The sequence below is a fragment of the Ciconia boyciana genome, chromosome 1 (genome assembly GCF_034638445.1).
Source record: "Ciconia boyciana chromosome 1, ASM3463844v1, whole genome shotgun sequence".
Taxonomy (NCBI): Eukaryota; Metazoa; Chordata; class Aves; order Ciconiiformes; family Ciconiidae; genus Ciconia; species Ciconia boyciana.
The window spans coordinates 89,682,362-89,709,667 of NC_132934.1; the positions used below are offsets into that span (position 1 = coordinate 89,682,362).

General features: G+C 54.6%; 1 protein-coding gene across 6 annotated transcripts; it reads left to right on the forward strand.

The window, feature by feature from the left end:
• GPR156 (G protein-coupled receptor 156) lies at nucleotides 1-26,419 on the forward strand. 6 transcript variants are annotated; one of them, XM_072881417.1, is made up of 11 exons: nucleotides 1-225; nucleotides 9,973-10,119; nucleotides 10,238-10,380; nucleotides 13,087-13,223; nucleotides 15,611-15,746; nucleotides 16,648-16,758; nucleotides 17,767-17,892; nucleotides 18,440-18,535; nucleotides 21,372-21,608; nucleotides 23,469-23,627; nucleotides 24,256-26,418. In XM_072881417.1, the coding sequence occupies exons 3-11, from the start codon at nucleotides 10,276-10,278 to the stop codon at nucleotides 25,438-25,440; spliced, it is 2,292 nt and encodes a 763-aa protein (XP_072737518.1). In that variant the 5' UTR covers nucleotides 1-225; nucleotides 9,973-10,119; nucleotides 10,238-10,275; the 3' UTR covers nucleotides 25,441-26,418. The 6 variants fall into 6 exon arrangements, with proteins under 6 accessions (XP_072737518.1, XP_072737542.1, XP_072737533.1 ...); XM_072881409.1 differs by lacking the exon at nucleotides 1-225 and adding an exon at nucleotides 513-732; XM_072881441.1 differs by lacking the exons at nucleotides 1-225; nucleotides 21,372-21,608 and adding an exon at nucleotides 511-732 and having other exon boundaries at nucleotides 24,256-26,419.
• The last annotated feature ends 887 nt before the right edge of the window (nucleotides 26,420-27,306 follow it).

Below are 27,306 nucleotides of genomic sequence, written 5' to 3' on the forward strand. Positions count from 1 at the left end.
GCGCAAGGCTGGCCACCCTCGCGTTTACTCACCTTCTCCGGCCGGTTTTGCCACAGACGTGGGGTTTTTGTGCTGCCTCAGCTGCAGGCAGCACCCGAGCGAGACGGCTTATTACCGGCTGGGCCGCGTCCCCACCTGCAGCGGTGGGGCAGGGACAGGAGATGGGCATTGCCATGGGGCAGCAGGATGGACCGTGGGGCTAACGGGACGCGGCATCAGGGTCAGGTCAGACGGGGCCGGAGGGGTGGCGGGCTGTGCCGGTGGGGTCCCCGCTCGCCCCGGCTCTGGGCACGGGGGTTGTTTTTGGGAGGGGGTGACGCTGCTGTTGTATGAAGCGGGCGCGATGACAACCTGGGGGAGAAGGCGACTGGCCTGAAGCGGGGCCCAGCCCCGCCGGGACAGCCCCGGTCCCCGGGTCTTTCCCCGCTGCTGAAAAGTTTTGTCCCGGGTCAGACGGAAAGCGGGCCGGAGCCCCGCCGCGCCGGGCGGGCGGGAGGAGCGCGGCCTCCCGGCCCCTCCCCGCCGCCCGCCTCCGCCGGGCCGGGCCGAGCCGGGGCGCTGCGGGGCGGTGGCGGGCGCGGAGCTCCGCGTCCCCCGGCGGCGGGGGCTGCTCCCCGGCCCGCCCCAGCCCAGCCCGGCCCGGCCCTGCCGGTGAGGGCGCACCCAGCCGCCCGCGCCGCTTGCAGCCAGCCCCGCAGGTTTGCACCCCGGGCCCGGGTGCCGTCCCCGCAGGTGGGTCGGGATCTCGGGAGGGTTGGGGAGAGGGAGGCCGGTAGCGGTGGATGGGGCTACCCCGCTGCAGCCGGTCCTGCGGTGCCCCGCCGCGCCGGTAGCAGAGCGGGGTGGCTGAGACGAGCGGTGCCGTTTGCCTTCCGAGTTTTCTACCCCGAAGCTCTTTGCTTTGGAGTGTTTTGCTCGCCGTGCTCCCTTCCCCGCGGTAAGCGGGGTGCCGTGGGCGCAGCCCTGCGAGACCCCCCCAGCAGCGAGGCCGTGGGACTGGGCTGGCAGTGGCCGGAGGGAAACGTGGCAGCACCCCGAGCACTCCCACTCCGCGGCAGCGGCTCGGTGGTGGCCGGCAGGCCAGGTTTGGGGTCACATTTTGGGGATGGAGCGCTCCTCGTCTGCCGTTCGCTGGCTTGGCGGTGCCCAGAGTACAGCCCTGAGCTCGAAATGGTGGCGGACTTGTGCCGGTGTTTTGTTGCTCTCTAGAAAACACCGTCCCAAACACTCCACGCAGCGCCGTGGAAGGAGCTGTGGGAGTGGGAGCCTGCCGGCACGTTGCGATTAGAAAAGGGCCGTCTTGCAGGATGCAAAGATGTGAAGTTGCAGCGCTGGTTAGTTTGTTCTAACAAAAATGCTGCTACCTGGGCAAGCTGGATGCGTTGCGGAGTTTAATTTGGGGGGAAGAAAGGTTGCAGCCAACCCCATGGTGCAACCCGTCCCCTTGGGGGAGACGGAGAGAGAGGGACCCGTGTGCCCCTTCAGTGCGGGATCCAGGGTCCTGCCCCTGCTTGCTAGGGGTGAGACCCCCCCGGGAAGCACTCCAGGATCCAGTGCGTTTGCTCCTCCTCAGCTGCCAGAGCTGAGCATCACACAGCACTCCGGGGCTTGGGCATGTCTTGGGGAGGGCGACTCATGCAGCTCTCAACCAGACCTGGATTTTCTGCTGCCCCCACAGGTGCTCTGCAGCCTGAGAGGGGGCAGGGAGGAGGCCAAGGAAACTGGATCCCTGGTAACCAGGAGCTGCCAGTGTTGAGTTGCAGCTGGCATTTCTTATGCATCCTTGATGTATCTGCCACATCGCATCACCCGCCTGGTGCTGGGGCATTGCATACCCCTCTCTTGTTGCAGACCCCTGTGCTTCCACAGTTTACAAGTAGCACTTTCCACCCAGATTCGGTTGCCCCTCCAATTCTGGAGCTGCACCTCTCAACCCCAGAGCGAGCCTCGCCGCTGTCTGCAGAGAGCCCCGGCCAGCAGACCTTGTGGAAACCTTGATGTGGCCCTGTCCCTTGATGGGGTGGTTGCTTTGCCCAGCAAAGGGACACGAAGCCTGAGCGAGGGACCACTGGGTGCAGCTTGGCAGCCTGCGGTACCCGGGAGGTGAGATAGATAGATGAGCCATGGACATCTCCAGCTTTCAGAGCCCTGAATTAAATCTGACTCCTAGAGGGAAATGTTCCCTGCTGCTCAGTCAGCAGGGGCAAGGTGAAAGAGCTGCGGTGTTCCGTTCTGCCCCCTCTTTCAGGGACACAATATGTCACTTGATTTCCAAAATCCTGCCAAATTTCAAATAAAAAAAAGAAAGAAAAAAGGTGCCGGCCTTGTTAGGGTTAGCGGCTGTCCGGCTTTGCGACCCAGCCATCCTAGCCCTGCTTGTGAAAACACAAGCTGGTGCTGTGAAGGCTGTGAGGGGCCGGTGTTTGATTGCATGAACTGTGCCTTTCTGCCAGCTTGTGAAACAGAGAGCTCTTGAGGGCATAGGCTCGATCTGAAATGTAGCTTTATGAAAATATCCCCTCTGCGGCCTCTTCCTCCTCTGCGTTTGATAGCTCAGCAGCGAACAGCTTCAGTGGGGGTGAGCCTCTGCTTTTTAATTAAGTCATACACACCTCAACCACAAGGTAGATCTCTCCTGTAAATCAAAATACTAAATCATCAGGCTTTTTTACCTCTTATTCATGGCGGCTCTCTAAAGATGGTACAGTTAAGAGAGGAAAAAAATTGCAGGCTACACCTTCCTTTAAAGCTGTTTAGCCCGTTACAGTTCATCAGGCTGGTGCAAACATTCTGAAGGCAGAGGGAGCTGATGGTGCGAGGGATGCTGGAGCTGCCAGCAGTGCTCGGGGCTGAGCCATGCCTCAGAGCAGCACAGAACCGGGGCGCACACAGAAAGCGGGAAGCAGTGGCGTTTGATAGGAATGGCCTGGGAAAAGGCAGTTTTTTGGAGGAGGTCGTGTCTGCGGCCGGAGGGAAGCAGGAGAGGACCATATAGGCAACATGGATGGGCAGGGACCCCAGGCTCTGAGCACTGAGGCCTGTCGATGCTGCGCTGGGACACTGTCATAGTGCCTTGAGTCAGTGTCCCAGTGGGCAAGTGCGAGCATCACACAGCCACAACGAGGTGTCCTGCAGCATCCTTGTCCTGTGGCAAGGTGCCAGCCTCCGTGGGGCAGGGATGCGGGAGTGGACACTGGCAGGGATCCAGGATTGACCAGCCCCACAGATGGGGGCTCGCCGCTTGCCCCGCAGTGGCTGCCCGGGATGCAGGGACAGCAAAATGTGAAGCAGATGCTTGGTGATTTTTGTACGCCTCCAATGTTTCTTCTCCTTGGGTGTGCCAGGCAGCCTGGCGGGCAGGAGCCTTGTTTCTGTGGGCACAGGGCATGGTGGCCGCTGGCCCTGCAACCAGTTGGGACTGTTTCTGATGAAGGTGCAGTTCAGCATGGAAATGGCCATGTGTTTTTGGAGGGGCAGCCTCTGCCGCCCCACTTTCAGGTCATCCGCCACTTGCCTGGTGCTTGGGACGGGAACTCTCCTGGCCTGGGGCTTGGGGACAAATGGGGAGGTTGCCCTGTGGAGGCAGAACAGCACCTGCGGGTGCAGTCTTCCACTAATAAATGAAATGATTGATGAAGTCGTTATGGAATAATGAAACCCCAAGATTTTGCCCAAAGTGGTGAAAAACCTCTGCTTGGCCTCATTGTTCATGCAGCATGGCTGCTGGGGTGTTATGCACCGCAACCTCCAGCCGGGGAGCAGAGGCTTGGGCATGGGAAAGGGCTGAGGAACAGCACCACATCTTCTCAGAGCTGTGCTTGGGGCATGTCCCCTGCCCCGTTTCTGGTGGGGGAGCTGTGCCCGCCTTAGCCCCGAGTGGTGAGGCTGCCATCTTGCAACAGAGATCCCACCGCCTCTCTCATTCACCACAGAAAGGTGGGCTTCCACCTGGGGGTACCAAAGGTGTCACTTAAATTCAGTGGGAAGGAACTTTCCAAGGGGTTTCTGTCTGTTTCTTGCTGTGGCTGGGCACTGCGTGAGGAGCCCTGCCAAGCCGCCCGGCACAAGCGGGGATGAGCTCAGCATAAGGGGCGGTGGGGTCTCAACCCCGGGCTCCCAGCCGCTTTGAGGAGGCAGAAACCTGGAAGTTCACACTCATTTCATCCTCGTGCTGCTCAGCCACTGCTACCGGTGGGCATGTGGGAGGGCTCGGGTCTTTGCGTGGCACAGGCAGCTCCAGGCATTTGGCTCACCTCCCTGTCAGCTCTGGTCATGTTGGTCTCATCTGTGGCAAGCTCCCCCGGGCTCTAAGCGTTTCCTCCCAGTTTTCCTTCCTTTAAGCGTCTCCAATCTAGTCTGTCTCTATTTCTCACATGCCTATCATTGTATAGCAATTAGAGAGTTAAAAGCTTTATCAGCTCTCTGGTGGGAGATTGGTGAGTCAGCTCCTTGCAGGACTGCATGGTGGTTCAAAAAAGTCATGACTTTTTTGCATGGAGGTTTCTTTAAATTCAAAACATAAACCACAGATCTGAAAAGAGCTGGGCGGGTATTCAACCTGCATTTAAAAGGATGAAAAAAATAGACACAGAGCTAAACGTGCCAGCCTGGCGCCATCTGCCCAAGCTGAGGGACCTACAGTGGACAGACACGCAGCGCTGGGGTGATCGGTAAGATCGGCATTCAGAAGCGATTGCCTTCATGGTTGTGGGAGATGCTATCAGAAACAGATAGGAGGCTTCAAAATTGCAACGAGCTTCAGTCAGCATGGAATTTCAGGTTTCAGAGTCACCCGATGAGCTCCTTGTGTGTTGGGAGACAGAAGCAGCTTGTCCTGCATCTCTTGTCTTTGCATGTAGAAAGGTCCTGTAGCACCCATTCCCTGGTCATGGGTCACAGAGTTGGGAGCATAGCTGGGGACGCTGCCTGGGTGGGAAGATGATCCGATTTGGGCCCGGTGACATGACCCATCGTGTGGCTGTGCAGTGAGCTAGCTGTCTGTCTGCCAGGGATGAAGATATCTGAGAGGCCTGGAGGTGCCTCTGGAAATCCCAGGGGCAAGAGCAGGATGGAGCAAGAGCACAGTGCAATCCCTGAGAAGTAGGGCGATAGCTTTGCAGCTTCCCGGTGTTCCTGGGGATTGAGGCTTTGTAACCCAGGTTTTAGGATTGCATGATGAGCAGATTTTCATGGTTTTCTTTCTTTTTCCTTTTGTGTTTGCAGGGAAAAGTGTGACAACTTATATGCTGAATTTTTAAATATAAATTAAAAATATTCAGATATGCTGTGCATTTTAACTCACGATTTTTAACTAGCTCCGTGGCGGGGGTGTTGCAGTAAGACTAGCTTGTGATTTTTTTGATCGCCTTGGGGTTGGCAATATTGCAGGTTTCTCAGGTCAAACAAGAAGGGATCTTGTTGGACAAGAAGAGCAGAAGGAAAAAGCAGGAGCTTGTCTCAGAAGTGCCAGCATTTTCTGAATTGCAAAACCCCATCTCATGTCGTTCATCTCACTGGAACAGTTATCCGGATGACTTGCTGTTTTAAGTGTGCGGCCCGGCGTCCAGTCTAGCTGGGGCTGGTCCCCACCAGCAGACCTCCATCTCCCATGAGCAGTGGTAGCAGCAGCGCAGACCTGCCATGGGTGAGCCGAGGTCCTCCTGCTCCTCTCCCAAGGCAGCAGGAGTGGTTCTGCTCTCTGCACATTGCTCCTTCCCCCCTGGTTGTTCTTCTCTGTCTCTCTGGCATGCAGCAAAGCTGCGGGTCGCAGCTGGCCACACAGCTATCTTCCCAAGACGTTCTTCCCAACAGATGTGCTTCTCCAGATGTGCTCTGCTCTTCCCTTGCAGGGGTGTACATGTACCATGTCTCTGTCGGGGCTGATATGACTGGACAGGATTGCAAGGCTCATGAAAACTGGCACATTTCTGAATGCAGTTGTTCTGTTGTCTGCGATTTGACATCTTCAGTTTTCCACCTTTTGATTCACCGAGCCGTGACATTGCCTTGTTCTTTGGGAAGAAACCTCTCTTTCAGTGCTAGATCAAAAGGAACCGGTTGGGGTGAAATGTTCATTCTGCCTGCTCTGGGCCCATACATGCTGCATCAATTTTTCAGCTTCTTTAAGATTTTTTTTTTCCTCTGCTTTTTTGAAAGAAAGGTTTTGAAGGGAAGAAGAAACTTTGAGAGAGTCAAGATGTGCATTTAGGTGTCATCAACTGCATCTTTTTTGAGGGATATTTATGCATTAGTCTACAGTTGCTCAACGTTGGTAGATAAGTAATCTTGGGTCTTGAAGGATGTAAAGAAATGGGTTTTCCAGCCCTGAAGATCAACCGTTGAGATGACTACAAATTGCTTTTATCTGAATATTGTTTTTAACAGTCAGTGCTTCCTTTTTACGTTAGAAGATGATGGTGCTAATATTTTTCATGTGGTCCAGTCACTTGTTTCCTATCAACTTGTTGGATCATGTCCATGCGCATGCCGATGCTCAACCATGGCCAAATACTAGCCACTATGAGCCAACCAGCCGGTAGATGTAATACCACAGAGACCGAGGGTGGCAAGGGGAAGAGAACAAGGTGAGCACAGCTGGCTGGCTGAGCAAGGGCTTACTTCACTTGACACTGCGACTGCTTCCACGGAGTGTGCAGGCTGTTGGAAGCTGCTCTTGTGGTGTTCCCTCCTGTCTGTTGTTTGAAAATCAAATGACAGTAAATTCCACTTACAGTTGGCATCACTCTCTGGCTTCCCTTTTCCCTCTGTGATGTTCAGGCTAACAGGAACACAAGGAGGTGTTAATGCCCTCAGCCTTTCCCTTCCTCTTTCTAGGAGCTGAATTTTCTTCTGAAATTACCCAAATCAGAGCCTAATGTTTCTGGAGTGACACAAACAGAAAATGAGAGCTAACTCCTCTTGGGTGATGAAGGAATTGAGAGCAGCCCTGCACAGAAGGTCTTGGGGATACTGGTGGATGAAAAATTGGATGTGCACTTGCAGCCCAGAAAGTGCACTTGCAGCCCAGAAAGCCAACAATATCCTGGGCTGCATCAAAAGCAGCATGGCCAGCACGTCGAGGGAGGTGATTCTGCCCCTCTGCTCTGCTCTGGTGAGACTCCACCTGGAGTACTGCATCCAGCTTGGGGGTCCTCAGCACACGAAAGACATGGACCTGGTGGAGCAGGTCCAGAGGAGGGCCACAAAAATGATCAGAGGGCTGGAACACCTCTCCTATGGAGAAAGGCTGCGAGAGTTGAGGTTGTTCAGCCTGGAGAAGAGAAAGCTCCAGGGAGACCTTATTGCAGCCTTTCAGTACTTAAAGGGGGCTTAAAAGAAAGAGAGAGAAAGGCTTTTTCCCAAAGCCTGTAGTGACAGGACAAGAGGCGACAGTTTTAAACTGAAAGAGGATAGATTTGGGTTGGACATAAGGAAGAAATTTTTTACGATGAGGGCAGTGAGGTACTGGAACAGGTTGCCCAGCGAAGTTGTGGATGCCCCATCCCTGGGAGCGTTCAAGGTCAGGTTGGACAGAGCTTTGAGCAATCTGATCTAGTGAAAGATGTCCCTACCCTTGGCAGGGGGGGTTGAGCTAGATGATCTTTGAAAGTCCCTTCCAACCCAAACCATTCTGTGATTCTGCTCTGGAAGTGATCCACCAGAATTGTTGGGTATTTTGGCCTTAAAAAAAAAAAAACCCAAACTCCAAAAAACCCCACAAGTCTCTGCCCTCAAGAGAACCTTGCATTTTAAGGATGTGTTTTCTTACCCATGTTGCTGTCTGTCCCCATAACCATCACCCAACCTCACCCTGAAGGGCGATGACTCCCCCGCAGCACCGGTCCCCATCGGATGCTCTCCAAGCCATGCAGCAGTATTCCTGCCAGCTCTCACGAGAAGCAGGAGCTGGGCTGGAAATGCCTGTAGCCTTTCGGTGACAACCACGCTAGTGCTTGCTTTGTTGCATACTAATGAGCGCTAATTGGCCTCGGCTTGTTATCAATGTTGCACGAGAGCCGTCTGCAGAATAGTGGGAAGACCCCAAGGGGCTCCTGCCCTCCACTGAGGGGTGGCTTCCTGGGGGGATGGGAGCTGAACTGATGCTCCTTGTGGACACGTCTCCATTTGTGAGCCGTGGGAGGGCCGTGCCTGCTGGCCTCGTGCCAGCCTTGGTAGTGGTCCACCCCCTCTGACATGGCAGGAGGTTACAGGGAGTTATAGGGGTTATAGGGAGACCCCTTGTTCTTAAACACACCTGGGGCCATGGGGAGGAGTCGAGCCTGTTGGGAGGCTGGGCAGCGCTCACCTGCAGGTCTTCTTGGTGTCACAGGTTCAGTGCCCCTCTCCTACCCCCATCCCCGGGCACTGCACGCAGCCCCTCCACGCGCTATCTCATTCACCAGGGTTATCCCTGAACTGTTCACCTGGAGCCTGCCTCCTCCTCTCCACTGCCCATTGTTGCAATACCTGGCGTTCGCTGCGGTAGCTGGATACCTCCTGCAGCCATACCCCTTGTCCAGTCGCTCAGCCTGAGCGATGAAGGGCATGGAAATCTCCAGAGGGTGGTCCTGCTGTGGGGGAAATGCCACCACGATTTGCTACAACCTAGAGAGTGGGGGAGGCTTGATGGAGCTGGCTTGCACCAGTGCTCTTGAAAAAAACCTCTATCATGCATGTAAAATCATAAGTCTGGCTAATGTGTGATACTGTGTTTGTAGGATGTGGCGAGCTGATCTCGCCCTGGGGGCAGTCCTGGCGCAGGCGGGACAGCATCCAGACCCACAGTACGTCGGGGCTTCTGCCAGCGGGAATGTTGCAGTTGTTGCTTCAAAGCTGGCTCTGCTAATTTTGTATGAGTGGCCCGCTGACCCTGATGTTTTTGGGCTGGGACTTGTAAGCAACTTCTCTAAGCTTAAAATCAGTTTACATGAGCTGAGCACGATGCCCATAGCTTTTCTGGAGTTTGAATCCTGATTATCCCCTGTGAAGAACGGCATGTTTCAGACCAGGTCCTGGTGACCACGCTTCGTTTTAATTTATTCTTTCTTTGCTCATGTAACGATGGGAGTTCTTCCAAAGAAAGGACTTGTGAAGAGAGGGGATAAAGTGTCGGGAGTAGCGGCGGGGAGGATGGAGCACCGGCCAGGCGCAGGGTGTGAGCGCAGGGCATGCTCAGCTGGGGAGCAGCCCTGAGGAGCACGATACGGATAATTTTTTTCCTCCCACCTGTTGTTAGGAGCAAATAGGGAGTGAGCTATTGCGCTTCCTCCCCAGCTGCTAACGACGGGAGACTTGCTTATGGCCGTGCGCTGGAAGCTAATTAAAACTGGTGACAATGGTAATTGAGTAAGGATGCTTGAGGATAAGTATGACCTCATGTCTAAAATGGTAATGAGACCTATTAAAATCCCCACCAAAAAGAGAAACGAAAGAGGGAACACAGGCAAAGGTGGTGCGAGGGTAGCGGGCGTAGGCAGGGACAATACCTGGCAGCCAGAGCGCCGGGAGGGATGGGGAGCACGGAGTTGCCGGGCTTTTAAATCTCCTTAATAAACAGCCTGCTTCTCAGCTAGCCAGGCTGCAAGGGCCAAGCCAGCCAAAACACTTTGGTACATGTGTCATTCAAGCGTGTTCCTCCCCTGCTCGCCCAGGCCAGGGTTTAGGTCCCATTAGGCGATGGCAACACTTGTTGCTGTTTGTTGTTGTCTTCACTTGCTGGTTCTTTGCTGGAAGAAGGGACCGTGCCAGGAAACCAGCAGTGGCTGCTGGGGATGGGGGGGGCGGGGGGCTGCAAAGATACGCCCTGAAATTGCACCAGTGCGGGAAAACACATTGGCAGAGGAAAGCAGCGGCAAGCTCGGGGTGCCAGGGTGCCATGCTCCGTCTCGGACTGGAACGGCACCCAGTTTTGGCTCTGCAACTGGGGTGTAGAGCTGGGGGGCCACTGTGACCCCAGCATTCATTGGTTTGCAGGGTGGCATAGCAGGGCTCGGGGTGCCACTGTGCTCCGCGGGGACCTGCGCCCTGTGCTGACTTGCCTCGCCGCAGAGGACACCCCGAGGGACACCGCGAGGTGGGTGCTCCCCATCGTGGCTCTGGATGTGCACCGCATCGCTTTGGGTAAGCTCAGCCTTGGGCTGCCAGATGCCTTCCCTATGCCCTGCTGACAGGGGGGAGATCTGGCATACGCCAAGGGTGGCTTCTCGCTGGAGAAAGCTGACCCTCATCCTTCCATCAGGGTCGAAGGTACGGCTGGATGACGGCTGAGGATGTGCTATGGAGCTGGGATTCAACTGCTCTGAGCTCTGTGATGGCAGCTCCAGTTTTGGCAGCCAGGAGCAGCAGCAGCGGACGCTGCAGGAGCTCTGCACTGTCACAGTGGTACGTACGGAGGTGGGGGACCACTCTGGGGCATGAGGTTTGCTCTGCAGAAGTGGATTTGGGTAGAAGGATGGAGAGAGGGGCACAGGGGTGCAGCCGCCAAGCAATCCTCGTCCAGCCGGAGGCTGCGCACTGTCACCTCCTGGGATGGCCTCCAAGACAAGCCCTGCCTAGGTGACACCCAGCAGTTAGGCAGAAAGTGAGGAAGCAGCCGCGACAGCCAAGTCATGTCAAGCAGCCCTCCTGTGTGTTGGCCGGCGTGACAGCTGCTTAGGAGTGGCCTGGGATGGCCTCCTCTGCCCTTGACCTTTCCCATCCCCTGGAACTTCAAAGCACTTTTCAAATATGAATAGAGTAGGATATAATTAAAAGTCATCATCTATAATAAATGGTACCTCCCCCCCACCACTAAGCCAGAAGAAATGACACCGGGATGCACTTAGTTGCAGTTGGCTCCGCGTGAGGCTGCTGGATGTACCAGCAAGGCTTGGCCCGCTTGGCTCTCCACCATGTCCTGCACGACCACGGGCCTTTAATTAGAAGACCGTAAGCTGCTTGGCTCCTCTGGCTCTGGCAGCTGCCTTACAATTAATATTCCCCCTGCTAGGGCCAGGATTTACTCTGCTCAGTGGCAAACAAAACGCTCCATCAACTTCAAGTAGCATCAACATCCAGGGAAACAGCGGTCAGGGTGGGGGTGGGTGTGTTGGGAAGGGAAAGGTGGAGGCCACAGGGGTGTTTGTGATCTCTGGGTGGTTGCTGGGAAGAAGGTACAGTAACGCTTTTGGCAGCAGCCGGAGGTGGAAAGCTAACTGCTGGTGGATGCAGCTGGGAGTGAAGTGTGGGAGCCCAGGGATGCTGAGTCTGCCCTGCTCGCCTTACTGGCGAAAGCCAGGTGTTACCCTTGGGCTTGCCCAGGCAGGACGCAGAAATAGGATGGCGTTGCAGCTTCGTACTGGCCCCAAGCAGCCCCATCAGCCCCTCTGAGCTCCAGGCAGGTGGGAAGATGTCCCTGATTGGTGCCGAATGATGGGGTTTTTGCACAGCAAGTCCCCGTGTAAGGGGAGGGGAACCAACCTAGCTGACCATCTCCACCATCTGGTGTGGTCTTCATTTCCCAGAGAGCCAAAAGGCACCCCAGGGGATGGGGAGAGGGAAGAGGAGATGGGGAGCAGTTTGCAGGAGGGAGATGAATATCTCCCCAGGGATCCCTCCGTGCTGCTGCAAAGCGGGGCTGAGCTGTGCATGGAACCATATCCCAGCATAATGCAGCAGCAGCAGCAGCACCGGCTCTTGGCTGGCTGTCTCTCCCAGCCAGGGGTTTGCCTCATCCAGCAGCCCTGCAACCAGTGTGGCACCAGCATGTGAGCTGCCAGGAGCCCGCGGATCAACTGTGCTCGTGTGGTAGTGACATTTTTGTTTTAAGAATTACATGTTGGCTTTAATTCTTCAAGCTGTGCCTTGTTCTTGCTCGCCCAGAGGAGATGGAGCCCGGCTGGGGAAGAGGGAGATGAGGCATTGGCTCGAAATGACTGCCTTACTTTTCCCTGCAGATTTATTTCTAGCAAGGCTGGAAGCAGAAACAGCTCAGACCTTGAAGGAAGAATTGGGAGACTGGGGCAGTGGCAGTTGTCGGGAAAATAGTCTTCTGCCATAGAAATTGCATGCAGGTGAACTGGAATACCTGAGAAAGGACTTAGCACCAGAGAAGTTAGTGAGGAGGTGTGTGATCCCAGCTCAGTCCCCGTCCTCCTCCTTCCCCTTAAAGGGGATGCACCAGCAGTTAAGTAAAAGTAATGGGTTTTTTTAAAGAAAAAAAAAAGATGTCAGTAACATGCACACATAGTACGTGTGAACGAACCCCCATGTGCACACCCTGTTAAAAGTGCTGGAGTATTTTAGATCCACAGCAGAAAAGGTTTCTTGTTTCATGTCGGATCATTTTATCCATCCTATGTTAGTAGGGGCATAGCAGAGAAAATTTTTAAATGGAGATTTAAAACCATAAGGTCGCTTGTGTGCAAGGAGAGAGGTGCCTCCATCATACCTGCTTTGGGAGTGTCCCTCAAAAGCCAGTTCTCAGCTGATGTCTACCTAGGACCAAGTTACTTTCCAGCCAGCTGGGAGACGGGTGGAGCCCAGCTCGGTGTGTCACTGTGTAATGCGTCTGAAAAGCGCTGTCCCACTCCCTTTTGTGTTTTCTGGACCGACTGGCAGCTCTGCTGCTGGCTCCCAGTCACGTCAGCCGGCTGGTTGGTTATCTGCTGCATGTAGGGGTAAGGGCGGGAGCCAAGTATGCCCTACGCAACTTTCCAAAGAAGCGTGCTACAAACTGGGGGCCCACAAGGTCTTTCTCCAGAGGTTTCTTGCCAGAGAAGGACAGTGGGGAACTGTGGCCCATTTTCCCCTCTCCCACGACCAGGGCTGCCTGAGGTTTATGAGTCACTTGCATGGCTTCCTTACGTATTTGGCTAGTTGGCGGTACGAAGAGGGCTCCTGTACTGCCCTCTCTTCCTTTGTGCTCAGCAAGTGGCAGAGTATGTGTCCTGTCTACGCATCTCCTTAGCCCTGCCAGCGGAACTTGGTCTAGTGCCAGGGTGGCTGCTCATGAGGAGGGGTTTGGGAGATGTGGTTTTGAGTCCTTTCTGGCTGAGCAGGAGCACCCATGGGAGTCCTCTTCCTCCTCATCCCTTTTGCCTCCCCCAGACATCTTCTGACCGCAGTGGAAAGAGCTCCCCGTCCTTTTCTGCTGCTCTCCTGGGAGTTGTGTGGACATTCCTGACCGGAGGAGTCCTGCTAGCGCTCTTCTTTCTTGTCTTCACAATTCGCTTCAGGAAAAACAGGTAAGGGCTTCCCTCTTCTGCCATGAGAGCTCCCCTGAGCTGGGACAAGCAGGGTCAGGCTCCTTCAGGGACAGGCTCTGAGCTGATGGCTGGCTAAGGATCAGGAGGGTACAAGCCTGAAGGAGCAGCACGGAGCAAGCAAGCGCAATGCCAGGGATATTGCAGCTTTCTCCATCACACCCAGTATTAATCACTGGTGGAGACAGTTGCTCCCTTGGACTGCTCCCTTCCTCCCCAAGTCAGGGAGCTGTGAACAAGACAGAGCATGGATGCCCTCCGGCGTAGCACAGGCAGCAGTGCATGGTCTCATCCCGAAGGTGCTATTGAATAAAACCCTCAACAGGAGTGTGCAGAAAGAGAGCTGGTCTCCTTCTCCACTTCACAGTTTTGAGAGCATCACTTTGAGCAGCATAGCTCCATGAGCAAAGCCATCATGCTCTCCACAGTGTGCACATATCCTTCCTGCTGTTGGGCCACTCGTAGTTCGAAGATACTGCTGACCTTTTTTGATCTTGGTGTTGTCCATATTGGTGGGGAACATGATCTCCATTGGTGAGAGAAGCTGGTGGTGAAGTGCAGGCTTTCCTTGGTGCTGTTCAGTCTGCACAAAGGATGTAAAAAGTCCTGCTCCCCTGAATGCAGCATACATCAAGCAAAAGGCTTAGCGATTCCTCCTAGCTCAAACTGTCTCAGACAGTGCTTAGCCTTCCTCCGCAATTCTGGATGTCTCACCTGCCTCCTTGCCACCGTCTCCTCAGCTTCATTGGCCCATTAGTCCCTCAACTGCTTCTGCCATAGAGATACATCCCTCTCCCAAACTTCACCTGGCAAAGCCTTTGTGCTCCACATGCCGTTGTTTTGTAGGGAGGCACATCTGTGTGCAGCCCAGGCTGCTGCTGTTCCAGTGCTCTGGTTGTGTTAACTTAATGCTTATTATAACTGCTGTACAGTCAGGAGGGTCCTGCTTGTAAGGGTTTATCTTGAGCCCTGTGCCTGCTGCGGGGCAGTAGCTGCATGACCTGCATCCCAGTCCCAAGCACTTGATTTGCTGAAGCAGAGTGGTGTTGAGTTCAGTGGCCACCTTAATTGATTACCAAATTATTTAGGCCCCCAAAGATATTCTCAAACCAAAGCTGTAATGAATGTGCATTATTTATTTGCACTGCAGCAAATAAATACGGGTGTGCCTACTGAACCTGGGAGGGCAAAGGAGACCTTTTTCAGTGTGCAGCTGAGAGGGTGAGCTGATGAATGTCTTTCCCCAGGGGCTGAGGCATGGCGCAGAAGGGAAGGAGGGAGAGAGCCAGGTTGAATCCCAGGCTCTGCATCTGCGAGGCAGCAAGACAGGAGGGAGCTCAAGGGTAGAGAAATTCAATAACTTAGCAGCAGATCGAAGGGATGGAGCTACGTGGGGGGATGGCAGGAGCCACAGCTTTTGCTTGATGGGCTTGCTGGAGAAGGTTCACAGGTTGGGAGAGATCGGTGGGTCGATTCTCCCCTCCCTGAATACAGTTACAGGATTATGAGTGGTGGGGTGAAATTACAGAGGCGAAGCTGTAACCTGAATGTTGCTGGCAGCTTCCTGAAGTTGAGACTGTGCTGAGGGTGGAGGTATCTCCTCAAAGGAAGGAGCAGTGGGAAGACCCTGTTCCTGGAGGCATTATGTAGCTGCTGTACCCAAAGCTTACTGCTGGGGACAGTCACCCCGGGCTGTGTTGGTGAGGTTTTCCACTTTTGCCCCTTTACAGCAGAAGACAGTGGAGGAAGACGTTGGTCTTGAACCTGAGGGGCTGAGCTGGGCGCTGCGCTGCGTGCCACCTGCATGACTGTGGGGCATTGCTTCCCCGGCTCTGTGCTGCTGCGGGGATGTGTGGCTGCAGCACACGCTGGCACTGCTGCACAGCTTTGCGTGCCTGGCACGGGCACTGGTAGCAGAGAGACCCGGCTGTGGTGACCCTGTCTGCTTTGCTACTAAAAGTCAGTGGCTTCCCACAGTTTTGTCCATGAAGACGCTGGCTGAAGCTGCCTCAGGGATGCTTTTCTATGCCACAGCTCCATGCAGGGGGTAGAAGTGCCATGGGGCAAGCCTAGTACCCATCTGTTTTGGGGAGAAGGGATCTTGCTGCCCCACAGGAGTGTTGGGGTAGGGCAAAACGAATACTTTAAGGATAGTGAAGCACTCCAGCAATACAGGGGAGAGGATGGGGTATGCACCATGGAGCAATGGCTGAGCTTTTGGAGGAGCTGTGAACAGCTCGGGCAGGGGGTAGACAGTATGTCAGCATTCCTTATGGCCATCATCATCCCTGTAAGGGGACCTTGCCCCTGTGCTGCCAGGTCATGATGCTCAGTAACTGTCACCGCCTTCCCTGCTTTGTTTCCTGGAGGATCGTGAAGATGTCCAGCCCCAATCTGAACATTGTGACCCTGCTGGGCAGTGGCTTGACTTACACTAGTGCTTACCTCTTTGGGATTCAGGAACAGAGCCTGCCATCTGGAGACTCGGTGGAAAAGCTTATTCAGGTGAGCAGGGGGTTTGCTGGGACAGGTGCCTTCACACATGCACACAGGTGCATGTACATGCATGTTTGTACATGCTCTCTCTTGGCTGCAGCCTGTCGCCACCTCACTGCTGGGTGCATTTGGCTGGGCTGTGGTTTCCACATACGCAAAATGCAACCGGATGCTTTCTGCCTGAATGGCCTTCGCTGTTTGTGCAAACCACAGCCGCACCGGGGGGGACGCAAGGCAGGTCCCCAGGGGGGAGGGCAGCACCTACAGCAGCTGCCCCACAGGCAAGGCAGGCTGCTGGGCTTGTAAAAGTCTAATAGGGAGAGGGGAGCCTGAAGGGAGATGGGATCCTCCGCACGGCTGCTGCCTGATGTGGGACAGGTGCTGTGAAGTTGCGGGCGAGTTTTTTGGCTGCAAAGCAGATCTTCATCAAAACGCTGACCTGTGTGATGAACCCCCGTGTCCTGACCTGGGGCAGCCGCCCTGCCAGACCAGCGACTGGGCATGCACCTGGGTGGGAGAGCGGGATGTGGGAGAAAGCACACCCTGCCATCTTGCTCAGCCGCCAAGCTGAGGATAATTAATGGAGGTGCCAGCGAGTGATTTATTGGTGCTGGGACCCTCCACGCCCCTGCCACTTGCAAGCTGCCTGGCTCTCCCTGCCAGCTCCTGTGACGAGAGCCTCTCAGGGTAGGGAGGAAAAGGCAGGCAACAGGCATGCCTGCAGAGGAATACACGCCTTTTAATTTATTTCGCCCTGCAGTCAGCTTTCTAGTATCCGATATGACCCGCCAGAAGACCATGGACACATCCCCACCCATCTTTATCGCGTCCCTGGGTGGGAGGGCACGGGGTGTCCCTGCGATCCCCACGGCTGCCCCTTCAGCCGCCTCGCTTTGCCACCCCCCGGCAGGTGCGGCTCTGCCTGCTGTGCGTGGGGACCTCCCTGGTGTTTGGCCCCGTCCTGGGGAAAAGCTGGCGGCTCTACAAGGTGTTCACCCAGCGGGTGCCAGACAAGAGGGTGGTGAGTACACAGCATCCGGGGAGGCAAAGTCCCCAAGCAGGGTGAACACTAGCAAGTCCCAGATGGGTGTGGGATGGCAGATAAAACTGGCACATGACAGGGATGGGTGTCACAATCACAGGTCTGCTTTCACACCTCGCTGGGCATGGGCTCCTCATTTATTCCTGCGCAATGAGGCAGGAGCTTTTCCACTCTACAGGCGAGCGGGTGCCCTGCCAGGCTACCTGTTCCCTGGCGGAGTCCCAGCCCCATCACCGAGCGAGATCTCGTTCTCATTTTACATCGGCCATATGCCTTCATTACGCTACATGCTGGTGTTTGTGTCCAAGTCTGGGCTGATTGTTTTTGTGGGATGAAAATAAGGCAGGTATCCTCAAGAGCATCTGTTGTAGGGCTGCCCCCAGCTGCATCTGATCTCCTCTTGAAGGGAGTGAGGGAACTCCTCTGCAGCACGGAAGGAAATGGGAGCCACCTATATAAATTTGTGCATATAATGGTGCGCTTAAAGCTTTCAGCGGCCACTTTCCAACAGTGAAAAAAGTAGGTCTCAGAGGAAAGATGAGACGAGAGTGTTTGCAGGGGAACCGGGTACCAGCAAGGACTCCTATTCCTGAGGCACCGGGATTGATGTTAAACTTGCAAAATTATAATCCTACCAGCTTTTTTTTTTATTTTACCCTTTTTGTCTCTGCTTGTGATATGGGCATAAGGGATGATACTCTTGTTTTGGAAGAGCTGTTTTCTGTCATAGCATTTGCCAGCTAGCCACACCATCGGGGAGGGTTTATACCTGGCCCCAAGCCTGATTAGGTCTCCAAGAGTTTGGGAGCTGGAAACAGAGATCCTGTGGCCAACTCAGATGTAGGTGAGCTGCTGGACTCCACTCTGGGGGAAGTATGAGGATGGACACGTCCCTTGGAAGAAACAACCAGAAAGAGACCTGGGAGACAGAGGTTATTGGTGTCCATTTGCCCCCCACAGTAATGCTTATTTCTTGCGTGTTTGCAGATTATCAAAGACCTCCAGTTGCTGGCGATGGTGGCAGCGTTGCTGCTGGCAGATGCTGTGTTGCTCTTGACGTGGGTATTCTCTGATCCAGTCCAGTGTTTCCGAAGCCTCAGCGTCTCACTGCGGGTAAAGGGATGAGGAGGGGTGGTGAAGTGTTGCACCATGTCCTGTCTGATCTCTGTGGACAAGTTGGTGGGTGGTCAGGCGTTTGGAGGAGCTGTTTAAAAAAATAGAAAGAAAAACAAGCCAGAAGGCCTTCTGGGCACTCCAGATTGGGTTTATGTCTGGCCTATTACAGAGATGAGGTTCCACTCAAAATTTCCAGGTTGATGCACCCAAACCTGGCAAGGGATAGCTGGTTGCAGGGCTTTGGTTTGCCAAGCAGTGAGGTCTGGTGGATGATCTTCACCAGCCTGTGCAGGTCACCTGGGTGACACAGGAGCGGTCCATGGCATCTGCAGATGCTTTAGAGAAAGGTTTATCCGGCCCTGTTGGCAGCAAAGTGCCAAAATCTTCCTTGCTTTAACCCTCTGCCCCTGGCAGCACCAGCTTTGGCCTTTCCTTTTAGGAATTTACAGAGAAGACCTGCTTAAATGCGTAGACCTGTCTGCCCATCGGTCTGTGCCTGCTCCTGGGCAGCAGCCTTCACTTCTGCCTTCCGCTTGCCTCCTAGGCGACAGAGAAAGGCATGACCTGCTCAGTGAGCCGGGTGCAGTCCTGTGCATCTCTTTATTCCGATCTTTGGCTCGTTCTCATTTTAGGGTTTAAGGTACGTAACCTCTTTATTGATTCTTGCGTTGTATCTCGCCTCCTCCCAGTCTTGCAGCCTAAACTGTTTAGCAGCATTTGTAGTTTTGCTGTCCTCCCAAGCTACATGCCTATTGCAGATTCCAGCTACTCCTGTTCATCTTGAAAGCCCTCCCATCTCCAGTCCTTCCCATCTTGATGTTTTCTTGCATTCCCTTGTAAAAGCCGTTAGCCACTTTTTCCCTGCCTCACCATCTCTTTTACGTACACCATGCACATACTGTCTCTCTAGTTTTCTCCCTGCAACCCCCCACGCCTCATCTATCTCCCTTCTTAAAACTTGTGTCTTACTGTTTTCTAAAGCACACTTTTTCCGTAAAGCCTCAGATGACCATCCACTGCAGTGATGCACTTTGCAGCTCAGCCTGAGTCCTCTAACTCCAAATCAGGGAGGTGCTGATGACAAGTGCTTGGTGCCTACCTTTATAGGATGTGTATCAGCTTTATTATGCCACCGAGGTACACTTTCACTGGTGTAGCTTTGCACGTGGCCATTCTTATTCCAGAAGAATTAGTTACACTGATGTAACTATGTAGGTATAATTATCGCTGTAATTATCTGTGGTCTCATGTGTCTCTGGGTTGGCAGAGGCTGGACGCATTTCAGAAAGCTGATGTCGATGAAGCTTGTGAGATCACAGCCTTTCTTTGGGAACAGCTCCATCTCTGCGTGCAGTACAGGCAGTTCCTTTCTGACTCACTGTAATATAATACTCATTGACCATCTACCCAAAATTGTATGAAAAAGAGCAGGAAGAGACCTCATGACATGGCCAAGTCCTTCTCCCCCCTACACTTCATTTTAAAGATGTTGGTCTAGCCTGTCCTTAAAAGTCCTTTGGTGCTAGGGATTGCAAGCGTTCCCTGGGCTTTCAGTGCTGTGTCTCCACCTCTGATTTTGTCCACAGTTTGTGTTAGGGTTTAGACAGATAATGCTTTTGCCTACAGCTCCTACAAACTGCTTTTTGGAATAAAACATCCCCATTACCATTCCCAGGTACTCTTCGTTAGCGTTGCGTTGAACCTGACCCTGATCCTATCTACCTACTGGGGGTCATGGAGTTCTTCCTTTAGTGGTTTCTCTGGAGTTAATCTGGATTTACACTAATGTGAGAGTAGGCTCTATCTCTGGGTGTACGTAGCACTTCTTATCTTCCGCAGCATTAATATGCTCAGCCCTTTGTGAAGCCGCTCAGTGTATTATCCTGGTTTTATTGGCACAGAGCAATGAACAGAAATGACTTGCCAAGGACATGCCTGGAATTAGGAGCAAAGTCCTCTGCTCAAGATTAAAACAAACGAACAAACAAAAAACTTAGTCCTGTGCTTACTGAAAGTCCTAGTTTACCAGACGGCAGTGCTGTTGTCTGTGTCCCCGATAGACTATATGAATTTTAAATGGGACTTGGTTGCTGGGTTTTTTTTTCTTGCTCAGGGATTAGGAGTTGGCTTGCCTTTGGGCCATGTGTTTGGAGGTGCCCTGTGGTGAACATGGTTATGATCCAGTGCAGATCCTACGAAGCAGGGTCGGGCATCAGCCTAGTTCCCAGCGAGGCGGGTCTCGCTATTACAAGCCCCCCTTGAGAATTCATGGTGCTCTGAAGTTGGGAGTCTCACCAAAGACTGTGGACGTGAACCTCTCTTGCCTGTAAGAGTGTCCCTTCAGAGCCTAACCCTGGCAGTGGCCAACACGGTCATCAAGCAGCCACAGCACGGAGGGGTCCAGAAGGGCCTACAGAACATCTGCACCAAAGGTCACACAGCACTTCTTGATGCCCAAATAACAATTTAATGTCTCTTAGTAAAAGGTCTACAGTTGCACTTACTGGGTCGCACAGGAATAATGTAGGAGTCATGTTCCCAGAATTCTGGGTCTTTCCAGGAGCAGGGATTTTGTTAGATGGTATTTCCAAATGATCCTGAAGGCAGACCATGCCCTGCGGACCCTCCCGTACAGAGGCGGGCAAAAAATACTCGGTGTTTCCTGCCAGTGTGCCCTAAGGAAGGAGGGATTGAGCCTGCTGGATAGTTTAATCCTGAGCACACTGGAAAGATGCACACGTGGGACACTTGAGGGGCAGTGCGGTGAGGAAGCCTGCTCTGAAACAACCGACCTGCTCCAGGGGAGGGAGGGCCTCTGTGTACAGAGCACTTCTCTAGCCCCTTTCACTGCTGCTAGAGTCAGGCAGGAAATGGTGAAGGAAAGGGAGAAGAATTGCACCCGGTAGTTTCCCAGATTTCTATTTAAAGAGGCACCAAGTACATCCTCTTCCCTCCAGTCTAAACCTCCACTTATTCTGCCTTGCTTTTTCCCTCTGAATATCCTTCTGAATCTCCTTCCTGCTCCTTCAGAGGTATGTTGTTGCTCCTTGATGGCACCCCACCGCTGCATCCCCGCAGGGACCTCCGTTTCTTGTCTGTCCATCTTTGCTGCTGCTGCTCAAGGCTGCCCAAGGGGAGGTTTTCATGTCTTGCCTCTCCTGGCCACACTCTGCTCTGTGGCATCGCCTGCAGACCTGACCCTCAGCTCCTCGTGCCCTTTGGTCAAGACCCCATGGCCCGCCAGCGCCTTTGCTCCTGCCCTCCCTCCCCAGCCCCACTTCTGACCTGCAGCAGCGTGCCAGGCGTTTGCTGTGGCATCACCACTGCGCGCTGAAGGTCTGCATTATAGATCAAAGAGCATTAATTAGGATTGCGCTGAGTGTATCTGAGCTTACCGGGCTCCATACGATGTGGGGGTTGACACCGTCAGGCTGTAATTTTCCACACTCTGGAAGCCTCTTTTTTTCTGCTTCCAGAGTATCCTCCTCCTGTATGGGACCTACTTGGCTGGTCTGACCGACAATGTCAGCTCCCCACCAGTCAACCAGTCCTTGACGCTCATTGTCGGGGTCAACCTCGTTTTCCTGGCTGCTGGCACCATCTGCTTAGTTCACCGTTTCTTCCATGCTTGGCACAACTTGCTGTTTGGTTTTACCTCTGGAGGCATCTTTGTGTGTACAACCACGATCAACTGCTTCATCTTTGTCCCACAGGTATGCTGTCACCTCTGTCCCACCACCTGGCTGGAAACAGGCACATTTTTAGAGTTTAACAACAGCCGCCGTATGGGCCAAAGCACTTATTTTCCTGCTTCTTTCCCCAAATGCTCAGGCTCACCCACACAGCTTATCCTCCAAGCTCCAACAGCTTTGCTTCCCCAAGCAAGTCCCCTGAGTCTTCAAGGAGTGCAAGCACGTTGCAGAGCTGCTGCTCAGAAACCCTCCTGCAAGAGCGTGCTGTGGGTGGCAGCCACACAGAGGGCATGCGTGGAGGCGAGGTGGCTGCTGCCCTCCTCTTCCTCTGTGTGGGTGATGGGATCAGTCCTTTGTGCAGTTGTCCTCTCCTCATACCCCACGCTCCCACTCCCACTGAGGGTTTCTGCCCATGGCAGAGACAGAAGTGGGCTCTGGCAATCCAGGTGGCCTTGCCAGGCTCAGGGGCTTCATGGCTGCGGCAGTTCCCAGGGAAGGCTGTCCTCCTCTACGCTCTCGGAGGAGGAAGCTGGGCTTTGCCGCAAGCGAGGGGGAGGACGTGGAGATGTTTTGAGGAAGCCTTTTGTGGCAAGGCGAGGCTCTTCTGCTTCCCGTGTCCTCCAGGAGCAGCCTGGTGTGCCTGGCCACGACGTTAGTGGGAAAAACGCTCCCATTGTTACAGGGAGAGGAAACAGTTGTTTACTCAGTGTTATGTTTGGAGGGATGTTTGGGTTCAAGGAAATGAGGTGAGAAAGGGAGGAAGAGGTGAAGCTGAAGAAAGAGCAGATCTGTGCAAGAGAGGGCTCAGGGGATCTCACCAATGTGCATAAATACCTATGGGGGGTGGACTAGGGAGGGGGGAGCCAGGCTCTTCTCAGTGGTGTCCACTGACAGGACAGGGGACAATGGGCACAAACTGAAACACAGGAAATTCTGTTTAAACACCAGAAAAAGGTGGTTTTTTTCTGTGAAAGTTGTAAAGCATTGGAGCAGGTTGCCCGGAGAGGTTGTGAAGTTTCCATGCTTGGAGATATTCAAGACCCAGCTGGACATGGTCCTGGGCAGCCTGCTCCAGCTGACCTTGCTTGAGCAGGGTGGTTGGACTAGGTGATCTCCAGAGGTCCCTTCCGACCTCAGTCGATGCAGCATAGCTGCAGAGTCCCAACACACTAGATGACCAGCCCATGGGAGCAGGATCCAAACCTCCTCTGACAAGCACCAAGCCTGCTGCTGATGCTCTGCCAGCCGCGAGGTCTCTTGGAGTGAGGGCAGAGGAGCTGATGAGCTGTACTTGCACTCTGCCTGTACCATTTTTTCTGCTGTAGCCTGGGGGCCTTGAACATTTTATTTAACTTGGATCTTTTAATTCATCAACTTGTTTTTCCTAATGGGCTTGCTCTTCTATTGCTCATCCGAGATCAATGAGCAGCTGGAGCTGGGCTGCGCAAGGCTTCCACACAGACACGAGATGAGAAAACGGATACTAAGTGTTGTTGGTTTTCAGCTTGTCACCGGTGATTCGGGGATAAGGAGGCGTGCGTGACACTGTCTTTGCCTGTCACAGAGTCAGGGAGTGGGCAGAAGGGGGAAGGGACTTTTACAGCACGCTTAGAGGTTGCAGTGCAGGCAGGCACCGACCCTCTCTGCGTTAAAAGCTGGAGCCAGGGACAGGGTAGGGCTCAGATGGGTGGGAGGCTCCAAGCAACGCTGCAGCCCCTCGCCCAGCTGTCTCTCGCCGCCGGTCTCTGCTCCTGTCACACCCTGCCTTTGTCTACCCCTTTCTGTCCCTTTGTCTCCTTCGCACTCGAGCTGCGCCTGCCTCCTGCCGCGTCGGCAGGGGCTGTGCGTACTGCGCCGATAATGCCCTCTTCTACTCCCCAGCTCAAGCAGTGGAAAGCCTTTGAAGAAGAAAGCCAAACCGTGAGCCACATGGCAAAATATTTCACCAGTCCGAGCAGGAGCTGCCGCTCGGTGTACAGTGAGGAGCAGCTCTACCAGCTGATAGGGGAGAAAAACTCCATGAAGCGCCTGCTCACCGAGGTACGGGGCTCTGCCGGCCCCGCTCAGCTGCGCTAGCTTCTCCCCTTCCCTTTTGTGGGCTGAAGGCTTTGCAGGGTGGGAAGCCCTTCCTTATGCCCCACTCTGCACTGGCACTCCCCCTCTGGCCTCTTCCCTCTGGAGGGGAAGAGCCGCTTTGTTTTGTCACATCACTTTGCACCCCAAAGCACCAAAATTTAGGCATAATCTGGAGGGTTTAAAAAAAACATGGAGGGAGAAGAGCAGGAGAGCCTGGTTTCCACAGCCCAGTCAAACATGGTTAATTTAGAGGGGGGATGCTTTGTCTCAGGAAAGCCCCCAGCCTCTTGCTCCCTTGCCCACACTGTGTGGGCAGGAGCACCCCAGCTTGGAGAGCCACCTGCCCTGGTGCCCCCCTTCCCAAACCTGCATCTGGGGGGCTCTGGGGGGCTCCAGGGGAGGAAGAGGTGACACAACGCTGCCAGCGTGGTTCTTGCAGGGCAAACCTGCAAACCTGCCACCGCACTGCCTCAGAGCACCTCTCCATGCAGAGAGTGGCAATTTGTTTTCTGGCAGTGCCTGCTTCCAAATCAGCGGCATTTTTGTACCCTGTGCCTGCCCCATGCTTGACAGGCTTATTTGTTTGATGCAGAAAAACGCCGTGATCGAAAGCCTGCAGGAGCAAGTGAGCAGCGCCAAGGAGAAGCTGATGAGGCTGATGTCTGCGGAGAGCAGCTGCGACCCCCAAGCACTGCCGGCAGCTCCCTGCACCCGGAGTGCGGGGCAGTGTGGGGATGCGCTGGGGGACCGCTGCCCCCTGGATCCGGAGCGGGATGGGCGGCAGCCTCCCTGCTTGCTGGGTACACCGCCTCTTTGCAGTGATGCTCAGGGCCTCCGGAAACATGAGAACCACGAGCCTGTTTGCTCTCGGATGCTGCTTTTTGACATGGGGGACGGCCTTGAATGTGGCCCGAAAGATGGCCAGGAGCACGGGACGCCTGCGGGGCAGGGGCAGCCTCTGGAGCAGCTGCCGGGCCAGGACATCTCAGCTGGCACGGCCTGGGAGTCGTCCCCCAAAGTCAGCTACGTGAGCAGTGAGAAGCTGCGGGAAATCTTGCAAGAGCTGAGCCTGGATGGCAAAACATACAGCCCAGCCTTACCTGGGGGGGCCCCATGCGGCAGCCAGGGCCCCCCAGGTGAGCAGAGAGGAATGTGGGGGGCCCAGGAGGGCTACCCAGGCATCCACACACCCCTCAGCCCCTACCTGGCGAGGCGGCGGCGGAGGATCCTGCTGCCCCCTGCCTCCACCTGCTTCCCTGGGTATGTGTCCCCTCGTGCTGGCCGGGGGGTAAAGGAGGCGGGTGGCTGGGGCCTTGGGGAGTTGGCACGTACTCCCCTGGGGAGGGCAGGGGAGATGGCTGGTGGAGGGCTCCTTCACCCACCAGCACTGTCCCCTCCAGCCATCCCTCAGGAGGTCTGCCTCCAGCCAGAGGGATGGCCAGGATGGCTGGAGTCCCAGGGTGCTTCCCCATGCATCCTGCGGGAGCAGCAGTGGCGGCGGCAGGGTGCCCCGAGGGGACCCGCTGAGCCCTCCCTGCGCTCGCTGTACTATTACCCGGACTCCGACTCCAGCAGCAGCAGCTCTGAAGAGCTGTTTCATGGCTGCCACCGGCCCTGCTGTGAGGTCTGCTTCCAGAGCCCGCGCAGCTCCCTGGGCAGCAGTAGCACGGACACGGACACAGAGCCCAGCGGGCAAGCGGGCCACCGGACAGAGCACCATAGTGGCCTCCAGCCTGTGGTGAATTTCAAAGAAGATCTGAAGCCCACCTTTGTGTGACTGGGAGCACCCTGCACCAAAGGCAAGTGGTCTCCTGCCCCCGAAATGCTTTTAGGGATGCTAAAGCCACGCATCCCTCTGAGGGATGCGTCTTGCTCCAGCATCTGGGGGTTGGGAATAAGTCTTGCCCTGCTTTGGGTTGCTGTTTCAGCCCCAGTCTGGTCAGCGGTGACTGCAGACTGTGTTTGGCTGAGATGTGGTGGGCAGCACTCGGGGAGGTGGTGGTGGTTTTGTCCCGGCTGCTCTGGGCAGCTGCCTGCACCCCACAGATACCTGGTGCGTCTGTCCATCTCAGTGACAGCAGCGGAAAGACTGGGGCTGGGTGGCCTGTAAGAGCCCAAACTTCATCATCTCAGAGGGCTTTCCCTGCAAGTGCTGGGTGATTTGCACCAGCGGGGAGCAGCACCACATCTCGGAAACGAGTGGCTTGTTGCACACAGCAGACAGACATACAGAGGACTCCTTCCCCGAGGCTGCCGATGCCAAGCCTCCCACCAGCATCACACCCAGCTGGAGATGGGAGACAGCCGGACCCCGGGAGCACTTGCAGGCTGCCGCTTGCCTGAGGCACACCGCTCCCTCAGCAAAGCGAGGACCTTGGAGCAGCGTGCACGCAGGAGACTTTCAGGGCGGGGTTTTTTTTTGGTAGCATTTGAGTGAGAAAATGGAGTCCAAAGGTGACATCCCTGGAGGTGTCTTTGCATTTTGTGTAGTTCAGTTGCATGGTTGTAGGTGAGACTCAGGTCAGAGCTGAAGGGAAAGACAAGTGAGCAATCATAAAAGAGGATCTGAAAAGGGTTTTCTTGTCTTTTTTTGCCTTGTTTTTCTGGGGCTTGTGCCCTTCTGTATACCTTTGTATGGATGACATAGTCTGGAATGAGGTTTGTTTAAATTAATATGGTCTGTTTAATTTTTATCTTAGAAATATCAAGAACAGTAAATCTGCTGTGCCCGCTTTTTTGTGAAGGCATTTCAGTGTGTCGTTGCCTCTGCAGGAGAAGTTGGGGTGCTGAGACCTGACACCCAGTGCATTAAAAAACCCTCTGGAGAAAGGCTTTGTTAAAAGGGTGGGTGACAGAGGAATCCCAAACCCAGTTTTGAGCAATGTACGTTATCACTGCCCTCTCTGTTATCCTTTATGATGGTGAAATCCCTCATTGCTGTGTCCCTTCACCCCGTCACCTTTTTTTTCCCCATTGCCACCACGGTTTTCCAAGCTTGCTGAATTTCTAGGCCAAATCAGCAAAGCCGATAATCTTATGGGGAACAATATTCCCATAGCCCCTCTTTACTCCTAAAATGGAAACACCCCAGAGGGCAATCCCAATTTTTTTTGTCACCTTTAGCTAACAGGAACCAGTTTCCTTCAGTTTTTCTTTCACAGCTGTCTGAGCACTTCATGGCTCTGGCCTGGGTGAAATGCATTGACTGGGTGTCTCCTACCGCTCTGCTGGGGCAAATTAGCAGGGGGGCTGGAGGCAGAGAAGCCCAGACAGGGTGCCAGTGTGGAAAGTCTTCTACGGTCCCAGCAGAGGGGAAGGCTGCCAGCGCAGCCCTTGCTGTTGGGGAGGGATGCTGAACAAGCAGGAGGTGGGTAGGGGCAGCACAAGAGGGGGTTAGAAGGGGATGCGGCAGCGTGCCCCTCCACATCACTTTCTTGGGCACCCCCAAAAAGCAGGTTTTTATCATCGGAGTCCACCCTGTGCCACACCGAAGCCGCAGGGAGCTCGTGTAGAGCCAGAAAGCGCCGTCCGGCCCGGCCCCGGGGCAGCAGGAGCACCCCGCCAGCGTGCAGCGGCCGTGGTTTTTTATAACCAACATTTATTCGACAGCCCGGAGCGTGTCCGCGGAGCCGGGATGCCGGCG

Coding starts and splice junctions, on each gene's coding strand:
- GPR156 (XM_072881417.1), top strand. CDS start 10,276: ATGGAGCTGGGATTCAACTGCTCTGAGCTCTGTGATGGCAGCTCCAGT. Junction 16,759..17,766: donor GGGTGCCAGACAAGAGGGTG/GTGAGTACACAG, acceptor GCGTGTTTGCAG/ATTATCAAAGACCTCCAGTT. Junction 21,609..23,468: donor GCTTCATCTTTGTCCCACAG/GTATGCTGTCAC, acceptor TCTACTCCCCAG/CTCAAGCAGTGGAAAGCCTT.